At 46.0% G+C, this 27,797-nt stretch overlaps 2 protein-coding genes, 1 long non-coding RNA gene and 1 pseudogene across 8 annotated transcripts in view; 2 read left to right on the forward strand and 2 right to left on the reverse strand.

The window, feature by feature from the left end:
• Pou6f1 (POU class 6 homeobox 1) overlaps positions 1-785 on the reverse strand; it is a 28,216-nt gene extending 27,431 nt beyond the window's left edge. For 2 of the 5 annotated variants that reach the window (XM_004862947.4, XM_013079056.3), the window contains exon 1: positions 393-750. The gene's annotated coding sequence lies outside the window, so the exon portion shown is untranslated. Of the gene's footprint in view, positions 1-392 lie in introns of all 5 variants that reach the window. The other 3 variants (XM_021243065.2, XM_004862946.3, XM_021243066.2) reach the window with 3 other exon arrangements.
• Positions 786-829: 44 nt separating this feature from the next.
• On the forward strand, positions 830-3,365 carry LOC110345500 (uncharacterized). Its single transcript, XR_002388890.2, has 2 exons — positions 830-1,498; positions 2,818-3,365. It is a non-coding gene; the product is annotated as an uncharacterized LOC110345500 (long non-coding RNA).
• A 104-nt stretch (positions 3,366-3,469) lies between these two features.
• LOC147821531 (reactive oxygen species modulator 1 pseudogene) lies at positions 3,470-23,371 on the reverse strand (annotated as a pseudogene). The gene is made up of 3 exons (XR_015446964.1): positions 23,190-23,371; positions 15,104-21,554; positions 3,470-9,418 (listed from the first exon to the last, which is right to left on the reverse strand). The product of XR_015446964.1 is annotated as a reactive oxygen species modulator 1 pseudogene (transcript).
• Positions 22,184-26,981, forward strand: Dazap2 (DAZ associated protein 2). Its single transcript, XM_004862941.4, has 4 exons — positions 22,184-22,359; positions 23,328-23,446; positions 24,166-24,411; positions 25,551-26,981. The coding sequence occupies exons 1-4, from the start codon at positions 22,347-22,349 to the stop codon at positions 25,677-25,679; spliced, it is 507 nt and encodes a 168-aa protein (XP_004862998.1). The 5' UTR covers positions 22,184-22,346; the 3' UTR covers positions 25,680-26,981.
• The last annotated feature ends 816 nt before the right edge of the window (positions 26,982-27,797 follow it).

Genomic DNA, 27,797 nt, shown 5'->3' on the forward strand with positions numbered 1-27,797 from the left:
GCGGGGCGGAACCGGCCTCCGGCCGCTAAGGGTGCACAGCGTCTCGGTGCTCCGTTCTCCGCCTGGGCTTCGAGGGTAGAAGCCGCGAGGGGTCGGGCCCGGGTGTCGGGCCCGGTCCGGGTCCACCTAGCGGCCGCGCCTCCCCTTGGTCCAAGCCGGGCTGGAGCGGGGCGTGCGGGCAAGGGCGCGGCCCGGGTCCGCGGCCCCAGGTGGGAACCGCGCACGCCCCGCTCCCGAGCGCCCGCCGCCGGCCCGCGCCTTTTTCTCTTTATCATAAATATATAAATTATGCTAATTACGGGCATTGCATATTAACCAAACCCGAAACCTCCCCTGCCCGGCCCCCTCCCCCTCCGTGCAAACCCCTCCCCGCCCCGGACCCCGCGACTCACCGGAGCCCGAGCCTGCGTCCCAGTGCCCGGCGACCGGCGATCAGGGCTTCATTGCACAGCCCGGGCCAGGGGGCCGGGGCCGGGGCGGCCGCCGCCCGCAGACAAAGGAGCCAGCGAGGCTCGGCTCGGCCGGTGGCCGGTCGGGACTGCCGCCACCCCGGGCTCACCCCGGGCTCACGGGCTGGGCCGCGCCGCAGGGGCTCTGGGTCTGCGGGCCGAGGGTGGGAGCCGCGGGGGGGCGGGCAGGTACCGAGTGTGTTTCCCTCTCTCCCCCCGCAACCCCCTCTTCCTCCCCCTTTTCCCTCCTTTGGCTACTTGGATTTTTTTAGCTGCTGCGTCATGAGCATAATTTATGCAAAGAGCTTTGCGGCGAGCTGCACCGCCCGCGCCAGCCGCCGGGGGCGGCGGGCAGGGCAGGGAGGGCTGGGGGTGGGGAGGGGACCTCGGCGGGCGGGCAGGCCGCCCCGCAGGCCTGAGACTCTGTCCCGGGAAGGGAGTGCGGGGTCCGCGGGCCGCTGGACGGTGTTTCATTTAGGGGGCGCGGGACGAGCTGGGGAGCCCGCACTGGGGACCCTGTGCCGCCTTCCCTTGGTCGAGCGTGGGGCGGGGACGGCAGTGACTCCCAGCTGCCGCCTCCCCTCCAGGTGGTCGACTGCCCTTCTCAGCGTCGAAAGTCAAGTTCAGGTCCGGGTCTGCACCCCAGTCGCGGAAAGGAGGGAGAACTCAGACCCCGCTCAGCCCGCGCCCCGCAGTTGTGCCCCGCTCCAAACCGGGGAACAGACCGCGGTCCTGAACGCGCCCGCCTCCTGCCTTCGCGCCAGGGTCGGCTGTGGGCTGCTGCCTAAGGACAGCTTCCTGGCCTTCTCGTCCAAGTAGACAAGGGAAGTGGGGACAGAAGGACAAAGTTCAGTGGCACAGAGACCGTGTTCTGCTTTGGGGGCCGTGGTGGCGAGAAGGGTTTTTTGTTTTTTTGGTTTTTTTCTGAGACCGGGTCTCGCTGTGTAGTCCAGGCTGACAGAGAACTCATTGTGATCCTCCTGCCTCAGCCTCCCAAATGCTGGAATCACAGGTGTGCGCCACCAGGCCTGGCTTAGTGGCCTTTGAAGGTAGGAAGAGCTAAGGCAGATTTGGGGGCTGCAGGAAAGCAGGTTGGAGAAGTAGTGGGGAAATGGAAGAGGAAGGAGTTGAAAGACCAAAGGAACAGAATGAGAGGAAAAGAATTGGGGCGAAGGGAGGTTGGGTGAATCCTGTGAATGGGGGTTCCAACATCAGAACAGCCTGCTGGGAGCCTAGTGTCCCTCCTCTTTTGGGGAGAGGTTCTTGGTATGTAGTTGATCCTCCTGCCTCAGCCTCCTGAGTAATAGAATTAAAGCCCAGTGCCATCACACTTGCTCTAGTGGTCCCTCTCTTGCTCCCACCCACTCGGTGCCACCTTTGGTTTGAGGAAGTTGCTTAACACCCCCCACCCCACCCCAGGACACCTTGCAGGTGAGGAAATGAGGGGAGCAGGCCAGGGAGCTGCAGACCAACCCTGCACACTTTTCTGAAGGCACCATGGAGCTTGCCCACACCCAGAGACTGTTCATGGGCGCTTGGCTCTGGAAGCCGGCGTCACCATTTGCTTGGCCAGCAGTGCAGTACTGCCTGAAGTAACCCATGGGTTAGGAATCAGAATGCTCGGGTTTTACTGCCAGCTCTTCCACTAGCAGTCTGAGCAAGTAATTTAACTTCATTCCTTATAAAAGGAGGATACACGGGAGGCTGAGGTAGGAGTATTGCTGCAAATTTCAGCAACCTGGACCGCATAGTGAGTTCAAGCCCAGCGTGAACTACACAGTGAGATCCTGTCTGAACAACAACAAAAATGAAAAAATAATAAAAGGAGGGTAGATCTGGGCACATTCACTCCTATGGCCCCAGCCATTTCCATTTGCAAGGCTGCAACAGGATTATTTTGAGCCCCCCAATTTGGGGCCGGCTTGGGCAACCTATCATGACCCTGCCTGAAAACAAACACAAAAATCCAGGCACAGTGGCACACACAGCAGGATGCAGGAGGATGGTGAGGCCTCAGGGTGCTGGATTGCAGGAGTATGCCACCATGCCACCCCCCCTCCATGCTGTTTTTGAGACAGGCTCTCCATAAATTTCCCAAGCTGGGCTTGAACTCGTGATCCTCCTGCCTCAGCCTCCCACAGTGAGATTACAGCCATGTGCCACCAAGCTCAGTTTGTGAGAAAAAAAAAGCCCTTGAAAAGAGTGAGTTTTGTACAGTCAGTTGTTTATCATTACCTGTCCAATAGTTTGAACTCATTACAATTGTCCCCTAAAACTTGCGTGGTATTAGAGCTTATGGGCTTGCTGTTTGGTCTGTTCTCTGTGGTCTCTCCCTCTGGACTATAAATTCTTTTTTTTTTTTGTACAGGAGATCGAACTTGGGACCTTGCGCTTTCAAGGCAGGCACCCGAACCAGTGAGCTAAATCCCTGGCCCTGGACTATAAATTCTTTGAGTGCATTGGTGTGTCTTACTCATCTTCCTGTGTCCTACTGCTCTTTATGTGAAGGGGCACAGAATTGCTACTGGACTTCGTCACAGGAACTCTGATTTGGTTTAGTGCTACAATTAGAGCAAAGGTTCAGGGTGACATGGATACCTGGTTAGTCTGAAGAAGACAAGGGGTGTGACTGGAGAAGCTCAGGGAAGCTACATCAAAACAGGAACCACAGTTTTCTTTAGGAAACGGAAATCTTTCATTTATATTGTAAATGTAAATGTACTTCTTTTTTTTTTGGTACCGGGGATCAAACTCCAGACCTTGCACTTTTGAGGCAAGCGGCGGAACCACTGAGCTAAATCCTGGCCCATGTACTTCTGAATTGTGTAAATATTTGAAGAGTGGATGTTATGTTTTGTTTCTTTCATTTTTTGTTGGGGTTTAAGGTACATACAATGAAGTATACATTTTGCTGTTTGGCGCGCGCACGTGTGTGTGTGTTTTGTGGTACTGGGGACCAAACTCAGAGCCTCATGCATACTAGGCAAGCGTTCTTAGAGAACCACACCCCCATTCTCCCAAAATATTTTATTTTTAATTCACACATAGTAATTATACACATTTTTGGGTACAGTGGAACATTTCAATATATGCATGCAATTTTTGTGTGAATACACATACTTATCTCTTGGGCAAATACAGAGAAGTGGGAATTTTTAGGTTTAGGGTACATGTTTAGTGTTTGCACGTACTGCTAGATAGTTTTTTGGAATTTTTGGTTTTTTCGTACTGGGGATTGAACTCGAGACCTTGCGCTTGCGAGGCAGGGAGCAGAACCACTGAGCTAAATCCCTGGCCCGGCTGCTAAATAGTTTTTCAAACTGTCTAAACCAATTTATGTCATTACCAGTAACATGAGTTCTAGTTGTTCTACATCCTCACCAGTAGTGGGCACCAGTACTTAGTACTGGCTCTCTTTATTCTCTCTTTATTCTTGGAATAAATGTACATTACTTTTATGATTTTTTGAGATAAGATCTTGCTGTGTAGTTCAGGTTGGCCTTAAACTCACTATGTAGTCCAAGCTGGCCCTGAATTCTGGTGATCTTTCGCAGGCGTGCGCCACCACACCCTTCCCACGCCTTCTGAGTTTTCATTTATTCAACAAATTATGTGTTATCTACTATATGCTAGACACTGAGTTGGGTGCTAAATGTCTAGTGAAAACCAGACTGCTCTCTTGGAATCATAGTCGACTTGGTAAACAGACGTTAAACAAAAAATAAACTCATGAACATACCACTACACACCGTGATGAAGACAACAAGTGAGTCTGAGAGAAAACACTGAGGGCTGGCAAACCTGTCTGAGCAGATCAGAAAGGTGGGATGAGGAGCCCATGGAAGGGGCAGCATATACAGAGTACTGAGGCCTTGGGCCGGGATTTAGCTCAGTGGTTCCGCCACCTGCCCCGAAAGTGCAAGGACCCAAGTTCGATCCCCTGTACCAAAAAAAAAAAAAGAGAGCTAAAGCAGAGTAGTGAGGGCAGAAGAGCTTGGGGTTCCAAAGTGGATCAGTGTGGCTGTGTCTTTTTTCCACTTAGTCTGCTGTTTAAAAATACCATAGACAAGTAGCTTATAACAAAGAAATTTACTTCTGCCAGTTCCAGAGGCTAGGAAGCCTACTAGCAAGGTGTTGGCTGAGGGGTCTTGTCCGGGGCCCCCTTCTACTTTGTGGACAGCCAAGCTCACACGGTGGGAGGGGACAGGAAGCACTCAGGCTCCCTCTTATAAGGGCACTGATCCCACCCTTGAAGGCTCCACCCTCAGCACCCCACTTCCCAAAGTCCCATCTCCAAATACCATCCAATGGGTGGTTACGGTTTCAGCCTACGAATGGAGGCATAAACAGTCCGCAGCTGGCTGGAACTGGTGAGTGAAAGGGAAAGTTGTGCAGAAGACAGGTGGAGTAGGTTTGGCCATTTGATCCTCTATTCTTTCTAATTAATGTGGGTTCCTTAGTGCTCTGCAAACTCAAGATTTACCTCCTTCAATAAGCCACCCCACATCCACACCCCTGTGCTTCTTCGTCTTCATCTTCCGTTGTCTTCTCTGTTTTTGTTCTTCAGTACTAGGGATTGAATCCATGGAGAGCTGAACCACATCTCCTGCACTTCCTCACCACCTTTTCTTTTATTTTTAAGACAGGATCTGGATCTCACTAAGTTGCTCAGGCTGGCCTGCAGTTTGCAGTCCTCCTGCCTCTTGAATAGCTGGGGTTACAGGTAATTTTTAGGCCAGTTATCTGTTTCTTGGGATTTTCTCCAGTGGGTCTTATGTTTCCTCTTTCACCTGCTGCCCTCCAAGCACCCAGCATGGGAGGCACATCCTCTGCAGACAGTAGGAGTCTTTTGACATTGTACCTAGAAAGCTCGTGGAATCTAAGCAGATATGCCCTAGTCTTACCTGTCTTGAGAACTGACCCCATTCCAAGTCTTCTAAAACTTGTCAAAGAGCAACCAAGTTTTACCAGGACCCATGCATATTTTCCAAACACCTTCCATACCTCTGTAGACAATCTTGTCCCTCCTCTCTCTACCTACCAGGTTAAAGGCACCCACTGTGGTTGCTAAGGGATAGGGCTAGGACAGGTGGATGTCAGTTGAAGGTTGATGCAGTGGGGCATTGGGTTGGTCAGCAGGAAAAGAATCCTCTCAGCTGTGAGCAGAGGAAAGGAAGCAGTGCAGCCCCATGAGTTTCTAGGCCAATTTTCAAAAGTCAAGGAAGCAGTTATCAGTGTTAAGTGGCCATATTGAAGTCCTGAGAGGAGTCTGGACCATGGAGGAGAAGGTTTCAGGGTGCTGTTAAGGATGCAAGGTGTCATAGGGTGAAAAGCTAGAGTTTCAATCAATTTATATATAACAAGGAGTATGGCTATGCATGCTTGATTTTTTTTTAACAGAACTCCATGCCTTGAAATGCATATATGGTGTTTTATTCTATTTAATTTTAGCAATGATATAAAATTGTATTTCTGGGCTGCTGTCACTGGCTCTGACAGATCACCTCACCAGCTCAAAGGGTAAATATAGTTGGTTTTTTAAAATTTAGTTTTGTACTGTTACAAGGTGAGGAAGATTTCAGCTCATACATTATTTACTGAAGCTCACAGGCATAATAGGCTGCATGCATATTCATCAGGTAACCATCCATTATTCATCAGAAGTTCACTTCAACTGTTAGAAGAAAATGAGGTTGTTGATTGAAATGCTGAAGAAATGTAGGCCATTGTCCTCCTCCATCCTTTCTCCCCCTGAGTAAGTCTGGAAGTTTCCATCAAAGGAAAAAAATGATATCGGGGAAAGACTATTCCTGACGTGCAGATATGTAGATAGAGAGAAAGACAGTGTAGTGTAGGAAATAAATTGTCAGACTCAATCCCCATCTATTTAACACCAATAATTTAGCTCAGTGGTTCTGCCACCTGCCTCGCAAGCGCTACGACCCAAGTTTGATCCCCGGTACCCCCCCCCAAAAAAAACTCCCACCAATAAAGGCCCTGACTTCTGCTTCCACAGGCACTGTGCCCAGGCAGTAGCCAAAGGGTCCTCTTTCTTGCAAAGAAAGGGGAGCTTCAGCAGGTCTGGTGGCTATTGCTTATCTTTTTTTTTTTTTGGTACCAGGGATCGAACTCGGGTCCTTGCGCTTGCCCAGCAGGCTGCAAAACCGCTGAGCTAAATCCCTGGCCCTGCTTATCTTAATTAAGGTCCTGGTTGCATTCTACAGCTAAAGAAGTAGTTATTATCATCTTATTTGACTCTCACAAGTCTACCAAGTAGAAATATTTTTCAGAATGAAAAAAGGCTCAGAGAAAACAAAAAATGAGAAAACCGAAATTCACAAGTGACTTGTCCAAGGTCAAAATGGTTCATGAGGAGCAGAATTAGGAATGGGACCTAAATTTCCATCCAATTCATTTTCTTTTTGAGGTTGGGGTCTTACCGTGTTGTCCAGATCGTTCTCAAACTCCCCGACACAAGTGGTCCTCCAGCCTGAGCTTTATGAGTAGCTGGGACTGCAGGTGTGTGCCACCATGCCTGGCATCCTACGCTCTTTATACTCTGTCTTCCTATGTCCTCTGGATGGTCAAAGCCACTATTTCCTAAATACAGGTGTTTCACTGTTTTCCATGAACCACTGACTTTAATTTTTGTTTTTTATATCTTTATCGTTTCTGTGGAATACAAAAGCAATATGGGGCCTGGGATTTAGCTCAGTGGTTCCAGTGCCTGCCTCGAAAGCACAAGGTCCCAAGTTCGATCCCCAGTACCAGAAAAAGCAAAAAGCAATGTGGGCTTGAAAGCATTAAGTAGTACAAAGTTCTACAGAATAGTGAATAACGAATGTCCCAGTGTATGGGCAGGCAGTGAACTGTCACGACTGCTAGTGTCCATTTTTACAGCCAAAAATAGAAGACATTACAACCAAGTCAGCCTACAGACCTGGGTTCCAATCTTGCAATGAACACTTACTTAGGTTCTTTTTGTTTGTTTCTTTGTTTTTTGAGACAGAGTCTCCCTAAGTAATCCAGGTTGATCTTGAACTCACAATCCTTCTGCCTCAGTTTCCTGAGTGCTGGGATTACAGGTATGTGCCACAACACCTGGCTGAGAGTTACATTCTTTAAACTACAGCTTTTCTATTTATAAAATGGGAATAACATCTTCTCTTGGAGGTTTTGTAAGTGTTAAATGAGCTCACATGCCTGGATGCAGTAGCACACAGATATAATCCCAGCTACTTGTGGGACTTAGCAGGAAGACTGCAAGTGGGAAGGCAGCCTGGATGCCTCAAAAAGATGTGTCTCACTGCTCCTTAGGCTCAATCCCCAGGCCTGAAAAAATAAAAATAAAAAAGATAATGTAGGGGATTTAGCTCAGTGGTTCTGCAGCCTGCCTCGAAAGCACAAGGTTCCAAGTTCGATCCCCGGTACCAAAAACAAAAACCAAGAAAGAAAAGAGCAAGGTTCTGAGTTCGATCTCCGGTACCAAAAAAAGGAAAAAAAAGATAATGTATATGAAATCTGGGGTCAGCATTTTCCTCCACCTTAAGGGTCTCTTCTCTTTAGTACTTGAGGAACTTGAGCAGGAGGCAAGTTATGTCCCGTTCCCGCCCCCAAGTCTTCTGCTTGACCCTCTGCTCCATTCCATCTTGGGGCCACTCACTCGGTAGCTAGACTCAGCCTGGAACTGCTGGTGTGGTTCCTCCGGATGAAATACAGCTATGATCACAGTGTGGCATGGGTGTGAATTCTCTCCACTGTGACTATGCAATGTTGGCCCGTGTATTCATTCATTTATTTATTTCAGTTCTGGGGGTTGGACCCAGGGCTTTGAGCATGTTTGGAAAATACTCTCTACCTCTGAGCCACAACCCAAACTCTACAAGGATATTCCTAACTGAAGGGATAGGGGAAAACTAAAGAGAACTATAATAATGAAAAACTGTTTTTCTTATTTATTTATTTTTTCCATTACCGGGGATTGAATTTAAGACCTTGGGCTTGCAAGGCAGGTGCAGGGCCACTGAGCTAAATCCCTGGCCCCCAAATTTTTTTATTTACTTTTTTGGAGACAAAGTCTTGCTTAGTAGTTCAGGCTGGCCTTGAACTCACTATATAGTCTAGGCTGGTCTTTCCTTGAACCTAATGGAAAGTTCTTAAACTTTGGTTTTAACTTTCTCAACATTCTAAGCAACAGCCCAGAAATTCAGCCTTTGTTGGGGAGTGTCTGTCCCTCTCTGGCTGGATCTCAGATCATAAGCTTCTCCCTGTCCTTGTGCTCCCTCCTACCTGGCCCAGGAAATCCTTTGAACTTCTGTTCCTTTCTGAAGAGCCTAGAAGAACATTCCCCAAAAGGACATTTTCCCAAATCTGACAGTTTAGTTTCCTTTTGGGACCAACACCTTGGAAGGAGTGGTACTGCAAGTCCAGACCCCTGCCAGTCTCAGTGTCCTGGCCAGATTAAGAGGCAGGCACAGAGGAGGCTCTGTTCCTCTGAGTGCCTCAAGTGGTCTTTGGAAATCTCTCTCCCTTTTATCTCCCTCTCCCTCTCTCTCAACCCCAAACCAGCAAATTTTGGTATACATTAATATCATGTCATTTAACTTGCTTTTTTAATAAGCCTTAAATGATTCTACTACAGTAGGGTTAGGATTTCACAGGGAGAAAAACTGGCCAAAATCAGAAGAGAAGAGACACTGCTGCCCCAGGACTTCCCAGGCTGCGCCAGCCATGGTGGAGTTAGTGTTTCAAGTTCATTATGCAGAGCCAGCATTGGTGCCTTTCCTAAAGTGGTTTGCCGGGAACAAGAAAGGAAAGTCCATTTTTGAGCCATATATCTTGTCATAGCTCTTCCCTGACTTACCCAAAGACCAGCCAAAGCTTTGACAAGGTTGCTTCCAAGAGTCTGACTGGATTCTTCCATAAAGCTTCACTTCCTTCTCTGGGAAATAGGAGCTTGCTGTGTTCTTCTAGTTCCATAAGTGAAGAGTCCAACACATGGTAGGTGTTCAATAAAGGTATATAAAGAAAAACAAACAAACCTCTAATCAATCTAGTTAACTGAAACTAGGAGGCCCAGCACGAAGTCACTGTCTTTGTCTGTTTGGGATGGCTATAACAAAATACCTAAGACTGGGTAACTAGTGAAGTAGCAAAGTTTATTTGCCTCATTATCCTGGTGGCTGGAGGGTCCAGCAAGGTACCAGTGTCCTTGTAAGGGCCCACTAGCTGTGTCACAACATGGAGAAGCAGAAGGGAAACTGGCTGCATCCAGAAGGGAACAAACACATGGGTGGCCTCACTTTATTTTATTATTATTTTATCTTATTTTATTTTATTTTGAGGCAGGGTCTCCCTTTGTATTTCAGGCTGGCCCTGAACTCACTAAGTAGCCCAGGCTGCCCTGGAACTCCAGGTGATCCTCCTGCCTCAGCCTCCTGAGTGCTGGGATTACAGGCATGCATCATCACACCCAGCTCAGCCTCTTTATAACAACTCACTCCCCAAGAGCTGATCCAGTCACATAACACCTAACCTTGCGAGAGACCAATGCTAATCCCTCCCAAGAGTGTTGCCCCACCCTAATCACCTACTGCTGGGCCCCACCACCTCAATAGTGACACACTGGGGACCAAGCCTCCAGCATACAAACCTTTTGGGGACAAACCCTGTCTAAAACAAAGGAGTCACCATCATTTTCTGAGTCAGCATAGTTTACTCATCTCTATGTATTTACTCAGTTCTGTTGTAATTTTCCACTCAGCACCTATTTTGCCCAAGGCACATTAAAAGAGCTCATTAGCCATCATCTTTGGCTTTTTTCCTTTCCTTTAAAGTTTTTTTTGGGGGGTGGGTGAGACAGGGTCTCACTGGGCATGGTGACACATGCTTGTAATCCCAGCATTCTGGAGGCTGAAGCAGGAGGATCACCATGAGTTCAAGGCCAGCCTGGGTTACACAATGAGTTCAAAGCCGGCCTGGACTACATATGGACACCCTGTCTCAAAAAACAAACAGAAAAGAGACAGGATCTCACTCTGTAGTTCAGGCTGGCCTTGAACCCATGGTGATTCCTCTGCCTCAGCTTCCCAAGTGCTGGGATCACAGGCGTGCACCACCATGCCCAGCACTAAAGTTATTCTTATAGACAGCTTTATTGAGCTATAACTCACATACAATAATCTATACACGTTTAAAATGTACAGGTTGGGCTAGATATGTAGCTCAGTGGTAGAGTACTTGCCTAGCATGTATGAGGCTCTTGTTTTGACCCCCAGCATTGTAAAAATAAATATAATAAAATGTACAACCTGATATTTTGACATATGTATACATCCATAAAGCCATACTGCAATCAAGATGATGAACACATTCATCGTCCTCGCAAGTTTTCTAGGATCCATTCGTAAGCTCCCTGCTTCCCATCCTATTCTCCTACCCTTCAAAAAGAACCACTGGTCTGCCTTTTATCACTATAGTTTGCATTTTCTAGGATTTTGTGTCCGTGGAATCCCACATATAGTATGTATTATGTATTCTTTTCTCTTTTGAGATAGGGTCCCATGACATTGCCCAGGCTGGTCTCTATTTCCTCGGCCCAAGCGATCTTCCTGTCTCAGTCTTCCAAACAGCTGGGACTATGGGCACACAGCATCCCCACGTGTGGCTGTATTCCTCCCCCACCCCTCCTCCCCCTCCCCCTCCCCTCCCCCAGTACTGGGGATCAGACTCAGGACCTTGTTCTTGCCAGGCAGGCATGGTGCCACTGAGCTACATCCCAGACCTTCTTTTCTTTTAATCAGGTTTACTTTTTACTCAGCACAATTGAGATTATCCATTTTGTTTTGTGGATCTATAGTTTACTGGCTTTTATTTTATGGCAATAAATTTGTTTCTTTCTCTTTTCTTTTTTTTTTTGGTACTGGGGATCGAACTTGGGTCTTTGTGCTTGCGAGGCAAGCAGCGGAACCACTGAGCTAAATCCCCGGCCCTGTTTATTTTTCTATTGATGGAAATTTTCTTTGTTTCTAGTTTTATTTTTATTTTATTTTTATTTTTTGGTGCCAGGGATTGAACTCCCGATCTTGTGCTTGTGAGGCAGGTGGCAGAACCACTGAGCTAAATCCTTGGCCCTGTTTCTAGTTTTAATAAATATAAATAAAGATGTTATAAATAACCACAAAAAAGTCTTTGTGTGTCCAAATACTTTCATTTCACTGAGATAAATACCGAGTAGTGGAATACTAGATCATGTGGTATGTGTGTGTTTAACTTTTAAGAACCGTCTGGCAAATGAGAGCCCCTGAGTTTGATTCCCGTTACAAAAAAAAAAACTTCTAAGGATCCCGCCAGACTGTTTTCCACAACAGTTATACCCTTTTACATTTTAATCAGATGTGTATGAGAATTCCAGTTACTCCACATCCTCTCCAACATTTGCTGTAGTCTTTTTCATATTATTCTTTTTTTATTTTTGGTTTTTTGAGACAGGGCCTCACTATGTAGTTCAGGCTGGCCTTGAACTCACTATGTAGCCCAGGGTGACCTGGAACTCATGAAGATCCTCCTGCCTCAGCCTTTCAAGTGTTGAGATCACAGGCATGTGGCACATGCCCAGCTTTTTTGTTTTGTTTTGTTTCTGGTACCGGGGATGGAACTCGGGTCCCTGGGCTTGCGCACCAAGCTGCGAAACCACTGAGCTAAATCCCCGGCCCCTCCCCAGCTTTTTTAATCAAAAAAAAATTATAGTGAAAAGTCTCACTCCCACATTTCTACCACCACACCCAAATCTGAACCTACTTTTTTTTTGGTACCGGGGATCAAACTCGGGTCCTTGTGCTTGAGCAGCAGGCGGTGAAACCACTGAGCTAAATCCCTGGCCCAGAACTTCCTTTTATAGGCATTTTGTCTAGACTTCCAGAATTTCTTTACACAAATACTAATGAATGCTCTTTATTTTCCTGCTTTTTGACATAAAAAGCATCATACCAAACGCACTGTTCTGAATCTTTCACTTTTTCATTTAAAAAATGTCTTGGGCTGGGTGTGGTGGTGCATGCCTATGACCCTTAGCACTAAGAAGACTGAGGCAGTTCAAGCCGAGTCTCAACTATATAGCAAGATCCTGTCTCAACACATAAATAAATAAATAAGTAAATAAGTAAATAAATAAAAATATTGGATTCTTTGTTACAGTCACATAGTATTTCATTTTATATGCTAAGCTTTATTTTACTAGCTTTTAATCTTTTGCTGTTATGAATAAGACTACAATGAGGGCCTTTTTACATGCAATGTTTCTCTTGAGTGCAAGTAAATTTGTAGGAATCATTCCCAGAAGTAGGAATGGTATGTTTGTGATTTTTGATAGATTGTGCCAAATTTATTTTATAGGAGTTGCCAAATATATTCTATAGAAGTTGTACCAATTTATACCCCCACCGTCAATAAACTAAAATGTCTGTTTATCCACAGCCTGACAAATAGAGCAAAGTTAGCAAAAATTTGGATTTTTGCCAATCTGATAATGTTATCTGCGTGACTTTAATGTCCCAGTTATTATGACTGAGGCTGAATATCATTTTATGTGCTGGGGGCAATTTGTTTTTCCTTTTCTGTGAACTATAAATGTCATTTGCTATTTTTACTAATGTTGGTTATACCTTTCTTTCTTTTCTTTTTTTTTTCTTTCTTTCTGAGGCAGGGTCTCACCATGTTGCTCAGGCTGGCCTTGAACTCACTCTGTAGACTAGCCTTCCTCCTGCCTCAACCTCCTGAGGGCTGTCATTACAGGCGTGTGCCACCAACCCTAGATTATCCATTTTTGTAGACACCCCCAAGGCCCAATAAATATATTCAGCTCAGCTCACGAATCTCATTTCTCTAAGCACCCATACTCCGCTCTTGAACTAAAATTTCTGCCTAATAAACCCCTCTTCTGCTTCTTACAGATGTGTCCTGAAAATTCTTTTTCTGTGACAGGAAACATTCTGTGTTTAGGGTGAGTTCCTCATCTCAGCTCTGGGAACCTCCGCAGGCCCAGCCTGTGACAATGGGACCTGCCCCTTTCTGCAAGCCCTCTCTCATCTCCAGGCCCATGCATAAGCTGTCCCCTCCCAGGAACCCTTTCACTTAACCCCCACTCAGCCTTCAAACTTCACCTCAGACATCGCTTCGACCAGGAAACTGCCCCAGAGCACAGTGGAAAAGAGGGGTCCTGTCCGCAGAGCAGTGGTCTTCACACATTATCTTTACTTCCTGGTCCCTCTCAGGAGGGAGACTGCAAGTTACAGGAAGGCAAGGACTATACCTGCCTCTTCATGCCTGACAGTATGTGCGCAATACATTCTTGACAAATTAACACAAGAAAGAGTATCTTACACACGACTGAATGAACATCTTCATGTCATCAGGGGACCCATGAGAGACAAAGTAGCCAGGTCCTCCTTAATTCTACCTGCTAGAGAAAGCAGTGACCTGCAACTCTTCTGTATGTCAGTAACTCACTCTGCTCTGTCCTGGCTTTCCTCATGCCCAGGTCCTGGGGTGATAAGCAAAGCATCAAACACTCCCAGAAGAGCCTCTGACCCACCAGAGGGGCCCATGCATTGAGGTAGAAGAAGTAAAAAATAGGTGGAAAGGAGACAAGCAAGTTGAGATTTTAAAGTTGCATGAACCTGCAGCTTTAAGACACAAAAGTTACTCAAGCCTTTCCCCTTGAGTAAACTCACTCAAAAAAATTCTTTTTTCTTTTGGTACCGGGGATTGAGGGGATTGAACTCGGGACCTTGCATTTGCAAGGCAAGCATTGGAACCACTGAGCTAAATCCCCGGCCCCCCAATTTTTTTTTTCTAAAAAGACACAATAACCCTCTAAATCCAGTCTCAGGACCTATCCTTTTCACCTGTAAACTGTGCTTCTTCTACTCCAAAGAAGCAGGAATATTGGTAGGCAGCGGATCTAGATCTCAACTTCAAACACTCATAGAAGGCTTGCGTTCTGACATAACCCATCAGATAGGTAGCCTGGCAGACAGTAGGAATGCACCCTACATCATCTATCTTTCTGTTTGTTTGAGACAGGGTCTTGCTGTGTATTTCAGGCTGGCCTTGAACTCACTATGCAGCTCAGGCGGGTACAGGGGGTCGAATTTGGGAACTTGCGCTTTTGAGGCAGGCAGCAGAACCACTGAGCTAAATCCCCCACTGGATCACTCATCTTGAAGACGCCCCCTTACGTATCCCTAACTCTGGCTCACCATGCGCCGCCTCTCATTTTTCTGAGCACCCGCACTTCGCTCTTGAGTGCATCCTAGAATATCTAATAAACCCTTCTTGACTCTTACTGACGCAACCTGAGAATTCTTTCTCTGTGACAGGAGTCACAGAAACCTGCAAATTCATTCCACAAGGGCAGGACAGGTGTAGGACTGCATAACTCTGTAATCATAAAACTCCCCTAGCCCCAACTGTGATTGAATGTGAGTAAATAGATAAAGATGCTTCTTAGTTCCAGGACACTAGATAAGATCCCTACCGGTCATAATTATCCAACTCTTTGTTCCGACACCACTATCTATAGAACAATCTACAAAGCATCTGCTGACTATCAGTGCATGTCAGGCTAATTAACATACAAATGTAAGACCACTCACCTTTGTTCCTTCTTCTGTAAATTTCACCTGTTAACTTCCCTGCAAGCTCCTATAAAAAGAGCCTCAGACTCTGGACTGACGCCTCTCTAAACTACTTTGCTTTGGGAGTGCCGTCTGGCCAGACTAAGGTCTGTTTCACTTTCCAACTTGTCCGGTGTGTTCCTTCCTGGGTGTTCTTCGCCGCAGTCAGCTCCTTGGAGCATCTGGTAAGGCCCTCGGTCTTACATTCTGGAGGCACCACTGGGATCCCTGGGTGTGCTTCACTATAGTCAGCTCCTCGGAGCCTTTGGTAAGGACAGTGGTCTTACACAGGTTCTGTAGTTCATTCAGCCTGGGGACCCTTAGACCCAGCCTGGTGACAGCATGAGAAGGCCTGGTCAGATCCCTGGATGCCAAGGCCAAGTCTTTTCATCACTACACCAGGTGAGGTTGGGGAAGGACCACCCAGTAAGAGTGTTTGAATCTCTAACAGTAGTCCGGCCAGAATTTACAAGCTGATTTCGGCTCTGTCTACTTCTCCTCCCTCTGTCTTTATGGTTTTCTTCCCCCACAGAGTTCAGATTTAGAGCTGGAGGTGACTCGAGTCTGGGACCTCTTTGGCAGATGATGAAGCTTGAGACCCTTGGGAAGCAACAGATTAAAAACAGTGAGGCTGGGGACGATGCAGTGGTAGAACCCTCACCTAGAACTCATGAGGTGCTGGGATCCTCCCCAGCACTATAAAAACAAAATAGTTAGTGGCTTCTGAGCTTCAGTGCTGGCTCCACTGTGTTCTTAGCACAACTGTTTAACCTGCCTGAGCTGAGTTTCCCCACCTGCACTTTCCTGAGAATGCTCCAGACATTAAACTGATGTGCTTGGTGCAGAGTTGTAGGGAATAAGAGGGATCTAAATGGATGAGGATCAAGGTCAGAGTTAAGACCAGAATTAATGGGTTTTTTTCCCCTCTTAGACGGGGTCTCACTGTGTTGCCCAGGCTGACCTTGAACTCCTGACTCCACTCATCCTCTGGCTGTTTCCCCAAGAACACTGGAGAAGTGGTAAAAAGGAAAAAGGTTTTATTCTAAGCGAGCTCCTGGGAGACAGAGGAGCCTCTTACTGCCTCAGATCTCCATTGCCCCGTGTTCAGGTGTGCAGGGGTCTTTTATAGTAAGGAAGAGAGGGGAGAGGAATAAAATGAAACAATAGACATTAAAACTTCTGCACTGTTCCACTTCCAGCCTATTCGAGGCTTCTTCCCAACCAGCTCCTTCCCTCTTTGTGGAAATGAAAGGGAACCCCAACCTCTGAGGGGCAGCACCTACATATTCTACCCATTCATCTGAGCAGAGGACAGGAGGGGGTGGTGGTTATACCCTGGGCATGAGGAAATTTGGAGAACTCAATTTTTTATTTTCAGTACTAGGGATTGAACCCAAGACCTTCACACTGAGCTACATCCTTAGGCCTTCTTATTTTATTTATTTATTTTTTTAAATTTTGAAACAGGGTCTCACTAAGTCACTAAATTGCCCAGGTAGACATGGAACTTGTGATCCTCCTGCCTCAGCCTCCCAGAGTGCTAGAAGTATAGGTGTATGCTACCACGCCCAAGGTTTTTCTTTTTCTTTTCTTTTTTTTGAGCAGCACAAAGCTTTTTAATTTGGGAGGTAAAAGTTTACACTTAATGAGAGGAGAGGTCATGTTAACAAATGTTCATTACAAAGCTGGTCTGACACAGAGGGAGGGGAATGTGTCTGGGCTCTCCACCCAATCCAGGTTGGAAGCACAAGTCTCAAAGACCTATGTGTCCAACAAGCTGCTAGCTCAGGAAATTTTATCTAGGAAACATCAAAAAGTGACCATTTTCCTCATCTTTTCGTCCTCACTCAAGAATGGGAATAATTTAGCGGAAGATCATGCTAACTTTTTCCGAGGGTTGATCTGTCTTCTCAGGCACACAGCTAGGATGAGGCTTCCCACATAAGAGGTGCGACGAGAGAGAAGGAGTTGAAAGGAAAGGCCCCTGATGGGACACTATCAGGACCGCAGTGTGCCAGGCAGCCGCACAGGGAGATCCGCGTCCACAGCTTCAGCCGCTGCGTGGTGGTGGTCAGGCCCTCTTCTCAGAGCTGAGAAACCACGGACACTACTGACATTGGCTACTCTGGTCACACTCCCCCAACTCTAGAGGATCTGACATCCAAAACTGGTGTAGTGTTTGCCTGGCCTTTTTTTTAGACAGGGTCTTTGTAGTCCAGGCTGACCTTGAACTCGCTAGGTAGCCCAGGCTGGCCTTGAACTTGAACTGATGCTCCTGCTTCAGCCTTCTGAGTGCTGGGATCACAGGCTGCCTGGCTATCATCCTTTAAAGATCCACTTTCCCTTCTCGGTTACACTCCCACCTCAGTACCCCAGGGGCTGGCAGTAGAGTGTACCACCAGACCCAGCAGAAGCAGTCTTGGTTTAGGGTCTGCCTGCTGAACGGCTTGTAGACATGGACTACTACAATCAGCACAAGTCCAAGGTCCCTAACTGCAATCCCAGAAGAAGACAAAAGGGAAACTTCCTTTCTTAAGTAGGGGTGGGACAGACTCTTACGTAGTAGCCGACCACTGGCAACAAAAAGGATTAAACACCCTAATAACTGAACTCCAATTAAAGCCTTTGGGCACCTTGGGAAAAAAGTGAAGGTCTGAAGAAAAGGCCTTGTCAAAATTGCAACTGTAATTATACATTTTGAACTTGATCTAGGTGCTCCTGGAAGATGTGAGAGGTGCTAAATGATCCAGGAAAAGGGCCTTCTTTAGATAATCACATTTGCTGCTCAGACCCTTTTTCCAGATCCTCAACCCCACAGAACCCTGATCTCTCACCGACTGCATGGTTTCTTTCTTTCTGTCACTGGGATGAATCTGAGAGGTTCCTGAAGCTGGACTAATTTAACTTGCCCTCTTGTAGAGTAAGTTTGTAGAATTACTCTCATCTCGGAAAGAGAATTTTTATTTTTATTTTTTGGTACCAGGGATTGAACTCATGATCTTGTGCTTCTGAGGCAGGCAAGGTGCCATTGAGTTAAATCCCCAGCATCGAAAAGAGAATTTTTAGGACACATCTGTAAGAGGCCCGGGAGGGTTTATAAGGCAGAGATTTTAGGATGCACTCAAGAGAAGTGCAGGCACTCAGAGAAATTAGACACTATTTTTTCAAATAGGGAACATTTATGCTTCTCTCAAGGGTGGAAACTTCTGGAGAAGGTGGTCCACCCCCCAGAAGTGTGCTGGCCCACTTAATAGACATGGTGGTTTTTTGTTTTTTTCTGAACAGGTAATTTAAACATTCTTTGGATTCTCTCAACCTGTATCTTAGGATCAGGTTCCTGCTCTTTCTCAAGCCAATTTATGGACTTTCAGCACTCCTGAGGAATTTTGTGTGCAATGGGTCTGAAGGAAAGGAGCCTAAATTTAACCAAGGAACGCTGTGGGTACTGGCTGGGACCCAGAAGTTGCAGTCTTTTTAAAAGTATAATTTTTAGTTATAATTTTATCATCTCCTTTCTACCTATCTTTTATTTTTTCTATACTACCTCACTCCTTGTCTTTTCTACATTCCTTGTCCATTGGTAAATTTCTTCACCCTCCTTCCTTATGAAGTGACCTCTCCCATTTCAGGCTTTGGAGTGGGATTACTTTTAGAATATGATTTGGAAAAGTGAAAATACCTCATGCTTCTTTTACAGAGAAGATTTGCCTGATCTGATTTATGATTGGTTATTTATTAATGTAGTCATCAATTACTGATTGCAAACTTCATGCTCAGAAAAGTGCAAGGTCCTGAGGATGACAGTCCACTAAGAGAAGAATTTGTCAAACTGTGAATCTGACTCATTAATGGGATGTGAAATCACAACCAGAATTGGAAAAAAAAAAAAAAAGAAAAGAAAAAGGGGGATGGGAAGAACAAGAAAAAAATAGGAGAGAACAACAGGATGGTGTTAGGTCCTAAAATTTTGTTTTAGTTATATCTGTATAACTGTGTGTGTGTGTGCTAAGTTCTCATTTAGGGTGTACTATTAGGGCCAGGGATTTAGCTCAGTGGCAATGCACCTGCCTTGCAAGTGCAAGGTCCTGAGTTCCAACCCCGGTACCAAAAAAAAAATTAAATACATAAAGTGTATTGTTGAGCAGAGTGTGGTGGTACACACCTGTAATCCCAGGTACTTGGGAGACTGTGGCAGGAAGATCTTGAGTTCGAGGTCAGATCAGTCAATTCATGTTTCATTTTTTATGTTTTTTAAACCGGGGATGGAACTCGGGTCCTTGCACTTGTGCAGCAGGTGGCAAAACCACTGAGCTAAATCCCCGGCTCCCAGATCAGTCAATTTAATGAGACCCTTTCTAGAAAGAAAGAAAGAGGAAAGAAAGAAAGAAAAAGAAAGGAAGGAAGGAAGGAAGGGAAAGAAAGAAAAAAGAAAGAGAAAGAAAGAAAGAAAAAGAAAGAAAGAAGAAAGAAAGAAAGAAATGAAGGAAGGAAGGAGGAAGGAAAGAAAGAAAGAGAAAGAAACAAGAAAGAAAGGGAGAGAGAAAGAAAAAGTATTACTGTGGATTTGGTCACAAAAGGTTGCAAGCCCCTGAGCTAGAAGATGAACTTTAGCACAGCAAGGGTTTCAGTTGGTTTGTTTAAAACAGTACCTGGCATTTTTGAGTGTTCCACAAACAAGTGTTGAATGAGTGAATTTTTAACACTACACCTGCTTTGAAGAATATTAGAGTCAGAAATAGAAGAAAAAGGTAAATATCATAGGGTTTACATTACTAATGTCATCTTGAACCAAACCAATAATGCAATTGGGCACAGTGGTACCTGCCTGTAACCCCAGCAACACAGGGCAGTGAGGTAGGAGGGGCCCGAGTTTGACATTAGTTTGGACAATTTAGTGAGACCTTGTTTCAAAATAGAAAGGAGGCAGGAGCACACCTTAGCAGGAGGCCAAGTCTCCATCCTCTTACTGAAAAAGAAAAACAAAACACGAATATGTTGAAAGAAGAAAAATCACTTTAAAAAACTTTCCAACACATTCTTGGAAATCAGACATTTTAGTCATGTGAGGCAGCATGCATTAATAAGAAAAACACAAAACGAAACAAAAACACTGACCTGGGAATAGGGTGCCAGAACATAAAATTTGATTCTATAACCTGTTTGTTAACCGTGTGACTTGAAGTAGATCTCTTCTGATCAATTCTGTAATTTGCAAAACAGGAATGCCTGAACAAGCCTTGCTGCCACACGGGGCTACTCTGAAGACCAGATGGGACTCTGCATTTCAGGGTGCTCTGTAAACTATGATACAGCACCGGAGACAGAAGGGAACACAGAGCTGAAGCAAGTGTGGGTCTTTTTCCGTGGTTTACTAAATCAATCAGCAAATATTTACCAAGATTCTAAAGTTTACTGAGGGCTTTTCTCTCCCAAGCTCCTCCCACCCCCATACTGTGGATGAACCTGGGGTCATGCTCCCCCTGAACTACATCCCCAGTCCTTTTTATTTTTGAGACAGGATTTCCCTAAATTGCCCAGACTGGTCTGGAATTTGCAATCCTCCTGCCTCAGCCTTCCTCAGTGCTGGGATTAAGGTGTGCATCACCAACTCTGGCCAGAGCGCTTCATTCTTAATATGCTTTCCCACCTACAATATACAGTGTACAATATACAGTGTAAAGTCCAAACTGTTGGGCTTGTTTTGTTTTGTTGACCAGGGTCTTGCTATGTAGCTCAGGGTGCCCTCGAATTTTAAGGGATCCTCCTGCCTCAGTGCTGGGGTTACAGGCGTGCACCACCACTCCTAGTTAGTTTTGCTTTAACTTCATCTCCATATTTGTGGGTACCAGTGTTGTTTGTACCAAGTGCTTTACCACTGAGCCACACCCCTAGCCCTTTTTATTTATTTATTTATTTATTTATTTATTTAAGAAGAAAAGACTTTTATTATAGTACAGGGGTTGGGATGGATGGCAAGGTGTAGATGTAGTAGGCAACCACTGCCTTGGTTAGCATCTTATGCCCATTCCGAAGGCCATCAATGTGCCAAAGGTGCCGCCACTCTGCGTCATGGTTTTCCCAACGCCGCCCATCAGCTCCCGACCCCGCGTTCCGATCCTCAGACAGGAAAAGGTGACCGAGAGCGCCCCAGCCGCCATGCCTACGGCGCAACCCATCACAAAACCCATCTTCACGCGGTCGAAGCAGCTTGGCTGCACTGTCCATAGTGACCCACGGCCACCGGCATCTTGCTCGCGGTCTCTGTAGTTCAGCTCTACGTCTCATTATTTTTTATCTTGAGACAGAGTCTTGCTGTGTTACCTAGGCTGAAACTTAAGATTTTTCTGCCTCAGCCTTCCAAGTAGCTGCGGTTACAGGTGTGCACCACCTGGCTTCAGCAAGTATTATTGAATGAAGAAAAGGAAAAAACCTAATTGCTGCTGTTAAGGAAGCCATCTTTAACTATAGGGATAATTAAGAGGTGAAGTGAAGAGATAAAAGATGTGTACACACACTGGCACCCACGCAGGTGCGAAAGAAAGGGCAGGGTCACACACACTCGAGAATTACGTCAGCTTTAGTGCCAGCTGTTGTGAATGGCACAGCAAAGCACAATCCCTTCCTTTACGTGACAGCCTGTCACTGGAACATAAGTCTCTTTCAGGAAAAGATAGATATGAACCGGAGTGGCAGAGTAAATCTTTAAGGAGCCGAAGCTTAAATTGGACTTGGTAAGAGAAGAGGGCGAGGTACCAAGGTTTGGAGAGCATATTTTCGGTAGTCTGGAAATTTTGCAAAAATTTACTTCTCTCGTGGAAAGATTGTCAAGGTGAGCTGACCTTGAGTTTATGAGTGTCGGTGGGAAAAGGTTTCGGGGGAATGATTTCATCATTCTGCCTCCAAGAGTCCAACAGAAAAAGACCTGTCTTGAGATAATCCCTATCTGTACGCACTGTTTGGTTTTCCCCCAGTTGAGGGACAGCGGTGGGGGTTGGAGGACAAGGGCAAGTGGGCGGGGCCAACACAAGTGGGCAGGACCACGCGGGCCCTCCTTGCCGCCGGAGGCCGGACGAAGGGGCGGGGTTTCCGGTGGCAGCCACACACAGGCTTCGGATGACGCGAGATGGGGGATCGTCACGTGACACGGAAGTGACTCCGAACAGGAAGAGGACGAAAAAAATAACCGTCCGCGACGCCGAGTCGAACGGGACCCGCAGACACCATGAACAGCAAAGGTAAGGACAGGGGCCGGCTGAGGCCATCGGGGGAGTGGTGCTGGCCCTGGGCGAATGGGTTCGGAGCCCAGGGTGACCCCGCACCACGTTTGGCATCGGCTGCGCCGCGCCCCTCGGTCAGCCGGTGTGGGGGGTGCACCTGACGTCCTCGGCATCTCTTAACTACGGCTGCTCACTCCCTCCAGGCCCTTTCCCTCTTAAACTCTGTGGCGCAGTTCGGAGCTGGAAGGTTGGGGGTGGGGGTGGGGGAGCTTGTCATGATGGGCATCTGCGGGAGCAAATGGGGGACTAGAGTAGGGATTTGGGTGGGCCAATGGAGAGTCGGCAGAGGTGGGGCGCCGCGCTCCAGAACAACAGGCCCGGCGGAGTTTAACTAGTGACGTGCCGGCCTCCGTTGGCGGGTTGGGGCCTGCAAGGTTCTTTCTCCCTTCCCTTCACGCTCCTCGCTCTTCCCGGGCGGAGCTCGAACTTCTCCCCGTTCTTGTGATTGCCCCAGTGTAGGATACTCTTATCCTTTCCCAGGGCTGATGGTTTACTCCCCAATCTCACATTCTGTTGGGAAGTCGACCTTGAATAAGAAACCGCGAGGTAAATAATCAGAATCACCGTTAGCCACAGTCAGGGTTGGTGACAGCTTGGCCTGTGGAGACTACCCGAAGCGGAAGCACCCGGCATACATCAGCAGTTCAGAACCACAGAAACAAGTCCCCAGACCTGTCTTACATTTCAGAGGGAATCTGGGCCCAGCTAGACTTCCCCTTACAATATACCAGTGGAAACAGTGCCTTTCCTACCCAGTCAGAACCCAGCACCTTCCATTATAAGGATACAAGAACAATGCTTATTAGCTCCAAAAAACAGCCCTCCAGGGCTGATTGCAAATCTGCTCACTCACCAAGTTAGCTGCCCAAATGAACTGCCCATTTTGGTGGCTCTATAGTAGCCAACCTGAATTTTTTGTCTTCCAGGTCAATATCCAACGCAGCCAACCTATCCTGTGCAGCCTCCTGGGAATCCAGTCTATCCTCAGACCTTGCATCTTCCTCAGGCTCCACCCTATACTGATGCTCCGCCTGCCTACTCAGAGGTGCTGTCTCTTTGCCAAACTTGGGAACTAGTTGAGAATATTCGTGGACCACATTTTAAGTCCTTAGCTAACTCTAACTTCACAAACAGAAAAGTGATCAGAGGAATAATCTACAACATGTAATCAAGCAGTTTGTTGGTCTTGAGAATACATTATCTGATTATTTTTTGGCACAGGCTGAGGTTAAGATGAGTTTCTGTGCCTTGAGCCTGATGTTAGCTCTAGCAGGAAATGATCTAGGAGAATACTGCATGCCAGTGGAAAGGCAACTTGTATAACTCTCAAAAAATATAATCTGCAGGGCCGGGGATTTAGCTCAGTGGTTCCAGTGCCTGCCTCTTAAGTGCAAGGTCCTGAGTTTGATCCCCGGTACCAATAATCATCATCATCATCATCATCATCTGCACAAGGAGAATTAAGAATTGACTCAGCCTGGCCCTGGTGGTACATACCTGTAATCTCAGCCACTTAGGAGGCAGAGGCAGGAGGCTCACAAGTTGAGACTGACCTGAGAAACTTAGACTCTTATCTCAAAATAATGTAAAAAAATTTTTTTTTTAAAGAATGTAGTTCAGTGGTTGACTGCTTATGTAGCATGTGTGAGGTCCTAGTTTTCAATCCCCAGCAGCAACAAGAAAAAGGTTGACTCATTAAAGAGATTTCAAGTAGGAAATAAAATAACATAAAGTAACATTTTGCCTTCTCTTCTGCCTTTTCAGCTCTATCGTCCAAGCTTTGTGCACCCAGGGGCTGCCACAGTCCCTAGCATGTCAGCTGCATTTCCTGGCACCTCTCTGTATCTTCCCATGGCCCAGTCTGTGGCTGTTGGGCCCTTAGGTTCCACAATCCCCATGGCTTATTATCCAGTTGGTCCCATCTACCCGCCTGGTTCAACAGTGCTGGTGGAAGGAGGGTATGATGCAGGTGCCAGATTTGGAGCTGGGGCTACTGCTGGCAACATTCCTGTAAGTATGACCTCAGAAGAAACTCAGCCCTTGCGTTTTCTTTTGGGTACTGGGGATCGAACTCAGGACCTTGTGCTTTTGAGGCAGGCGGCGGAAACACTGAGCTAAATCTCTGGCCCAGCCCTTGTGTGTTTTAACTTTCTGAAATGACTTTATTTTCATTCTCCCATCACTCTTAGAAAATAGTTGCCAATTTTGGTACAACTGCCATCTGATAAGCAGAAAGTGACTGAGGGTACAGGAGAACTGTGGTGCGTGTATAGTCCTAGCACATCTGGGATCTGAGTTAACCAGATTGCTTTGTTTTCCTGTCAGGGTTCTGCTTATTGCTTTTCCAGTTCATTTTGATACAGTGAACTGGTCTAGTAATGTTCCTTATTCATTCTGTAAACATTTACTTAGTATTTCATCAGCATGGTATTGTATTAGGATCCCAAATGATTAAAACCAAAATCATAATCCATTGTACTTAGCTTTTTACTTATCATTGCCCTCTACTTAGTTCTCCAATGCATGGGAGTTAAGAGTTCACATGGTCGGGCCGGGGATTTAGCTCAGTGGTTTAGCCGCCTGCTGCACAAGCGTGAGGACCAAAGTTCGATCCCCGGTACCAAAAAAAAAAAAGAGTTCACATGGTCTTTGCTAAGGCCATCTACTCAGGAACCACACACTAGAGATGGAAGTGGGGGTGGTGTCATTAGTGAGCTTTAGGTAACTCAGTGGGCAAACAGTATCCAGAGGGCTGGGATGTAGCTCAGGGGCAGAGTATGTTTAACATGTGCAAAGTTTCCCTCCCAAAATGAAACACCAGATTACCTAGGGATCCTCTGGGATTTGGCCATGGACCTGGCATCTAGTCCCTATTTAGGGAGTGTGAGTGGGAATTGTTTTCTGTTCTGAAAATGGGTTTGTATCCATGCATAGGCTTTATCTTGGAGCTAGCAGCTTTTGACTGAGTGATAGGTTACCTTTCTTGTTTGTGTTTTGGGTTCATAGGGAAAACAGACGTGGCACAAAACCAGCTCCTTCAAATGTGTTGGTTACACAATGCCATCTTCCTAAAAGCATCTGCTTCACCTCTGTTCCCTTCCCTTGTATCAGCTGCCTTGTGCCCATTCCACCTTGTCCTTTTCTTCTAGCCTCCGCCTCCTGGATGCCCTCCCAATGCTGCTCAGCTTGCAGTCATGCAGGGAGCCAATGTCCTCGTAACTCAGCGGAAGGGGAACTTCTTCATGGGTGGCTCAGATGGTGGTTACACCATCTGGTGAGGAACCAATGCCGCCTCTGTGCCGGGAAAGACATCACATACCTTCAGCACTTCTCACAATGTAACTGCTTTAGTCATATTAACCTGAAATTGCAGTTTAGACACATGTTGTTGGGGTGTCTTTCTGGTGCCCAAACTTCAGGCACTTTTCAAATTTAATAAGGAACCATATAATGGTAGCAGTACCTCCCTAAAGCATTTTGAGGTAGGGGAGGTATCCATTCATAAAATGAATATGGGTGAACAGCCCTAAGGATCTTCCTTTAATTCCTCCGGAGTAATACTGTACCATACTGGTCTTTGCTTTTAGTAATAAAACATCAAATTAGGTTTGGAGGGAACTTTGATCTTCCTAAGAATTGAAGTTGCCAAATTATTGATTCGTCTTTAATCTTGCAATCTCTGATTTATATTACTTGTTAAATGAAATGCATTATCTGTCTGCCTTTTTCTTTTCATCCTTTGCCTCATATGCTGTCTCCAACTTGTCTTCCATTCCCTCCTGCCAATCTCCATTGAATCAGTGGTGCAGGACAGAAAGCCAGTCAGACTCATTTCCTTCTCTCCTTGCACTTCTCCCCACCTGACATCTTTTAACTTACTTGTCTTTCATAAGGATCCTCTGAAATTTCCATGTGCCCCAAGCACAGGCCCTGTTATGCCTGCTTTTATCTCCTCAGGCAAAAGTAGAGGGTGCCTTTTGGATCCACCTCAGAGGTTGTCTCTGCGTACACAAACCTAACCCAAATTTGCTTTGGTGCCAGAAAAACTGAGCTTCGTTATAACAATGTCAGTGCAAAATGTCCCATAAAAAAGTTTGTTCAAATTATGAGGGGCAAGGAAGAGGATGCATTTCAAAAGCTTGACTTCAGAACCAAATTAAGGGCAGTTTTCAGATCAGAAACAGGTTACCATTTTTTTTTTTTTTTGGACAGAGTGTCTGATGTAGCCACTCATGGCTCCCAAGAATTCCTAAACTGGGTGATAGGGTCACCTGGTGAATGCTTCCCTATAAAATGACTTGAGTCCAGTGGAATCTCATTCGGGTTAATATTTCAGGGATCCTTAATATTTTGATTTTTGTTTTCTGAAATTGGATTTTATCTTATAATTTCAGTTCATCTAAATTTTATGTTCTGTACATGTGATGTTTGACTGTACCATTGACTGTTATGGAAGTTAAGCGTTGTATGTCTCTCTCTACACTGTGGTGCACTTAACTTGTGGATTTTTTATACTAAAAATGTAGAATAAAGACTATTTTGAAGATTTGAATAAAGTGATGAAGTTGCATTACACCTCACTCCAAGGATTCTTTACTTAGCTTGTTTCTAGATTGCTTTTCCTTTTATCTTTGTTTATAACCCATCTAGAACTCAGCTAGGTGTTACTGTTCTTCTGTTTTCTTTAATGAAGGCTTTGAAATAAATGCAGGAGTACAAGGCCAAGATTGACTATTTTCATGAGTTCCACTTTAGATGCAACACATTTCTTCACTTTACTACCTAAACTCAGATTGTGGAATTCAGAATTTAAAATTTAGAAATAAGGAAACAGTTGTTTCCCTTCACTTGCTCTAAAGTTTGCATTGAGAAATACTATAGCAACCTGTATACATCTGGGGAGGCCTTCAGTTAGTTTCTCCAAAGTTCTGTGGGGAGAAATTCTGAAAATTCTTAGAATTCTTCAGCTCTTGGATTTTACCTTGGGTGGGCTTGAGCTGGGACAATGGAGGCAATACATTAAGACCTCAAAGGAAGACTAGCTTAGTTCCAAGGTAAACAATGTCTGAGGAACTAACAGTTTATACTAAAGTATTGGGCCTTTTAAACATACCTCCCTTTGAAACTAAGTTAAACCCTAGGCACTTCTTAGATGGATTCTGAGGACATTGGTGGGGAAGGCAGACTTGTCCGGGGCTCCCTCTGTGCACACATAGGGGATCTGGGAAATTTTGGCCCTCGCTAGGATGGAGTCTGAACCAACTCATCTCCCAGGATGTTTCTAATGAGGCTCTTTGAGGGGCAGCTTCCTGACCCAGCTTTGACTCAAACTGCTGAGACAGTTCTGGGAACTAATGGAGCTTCCCTAGGCTCTTACTGCTTGGGAGAGAACATAG

Source organism: Heterocephalus glaber, unplaced genomic scaffold (genome assembly GCF_053883595.1).
Source record: "Heterocephalus glaber isolate CG9 unplaced genomic scaffold, H.glaber_assembly_v1.0 deba00001733, whole genome shotgun sequence".
Taxonomy (NCBI): Eukaryota; Metazoa; Chordata; class Mammalia; order Rodentia; family Bathyergidae; genus Heterocephalus; species Heterocephalus glaber.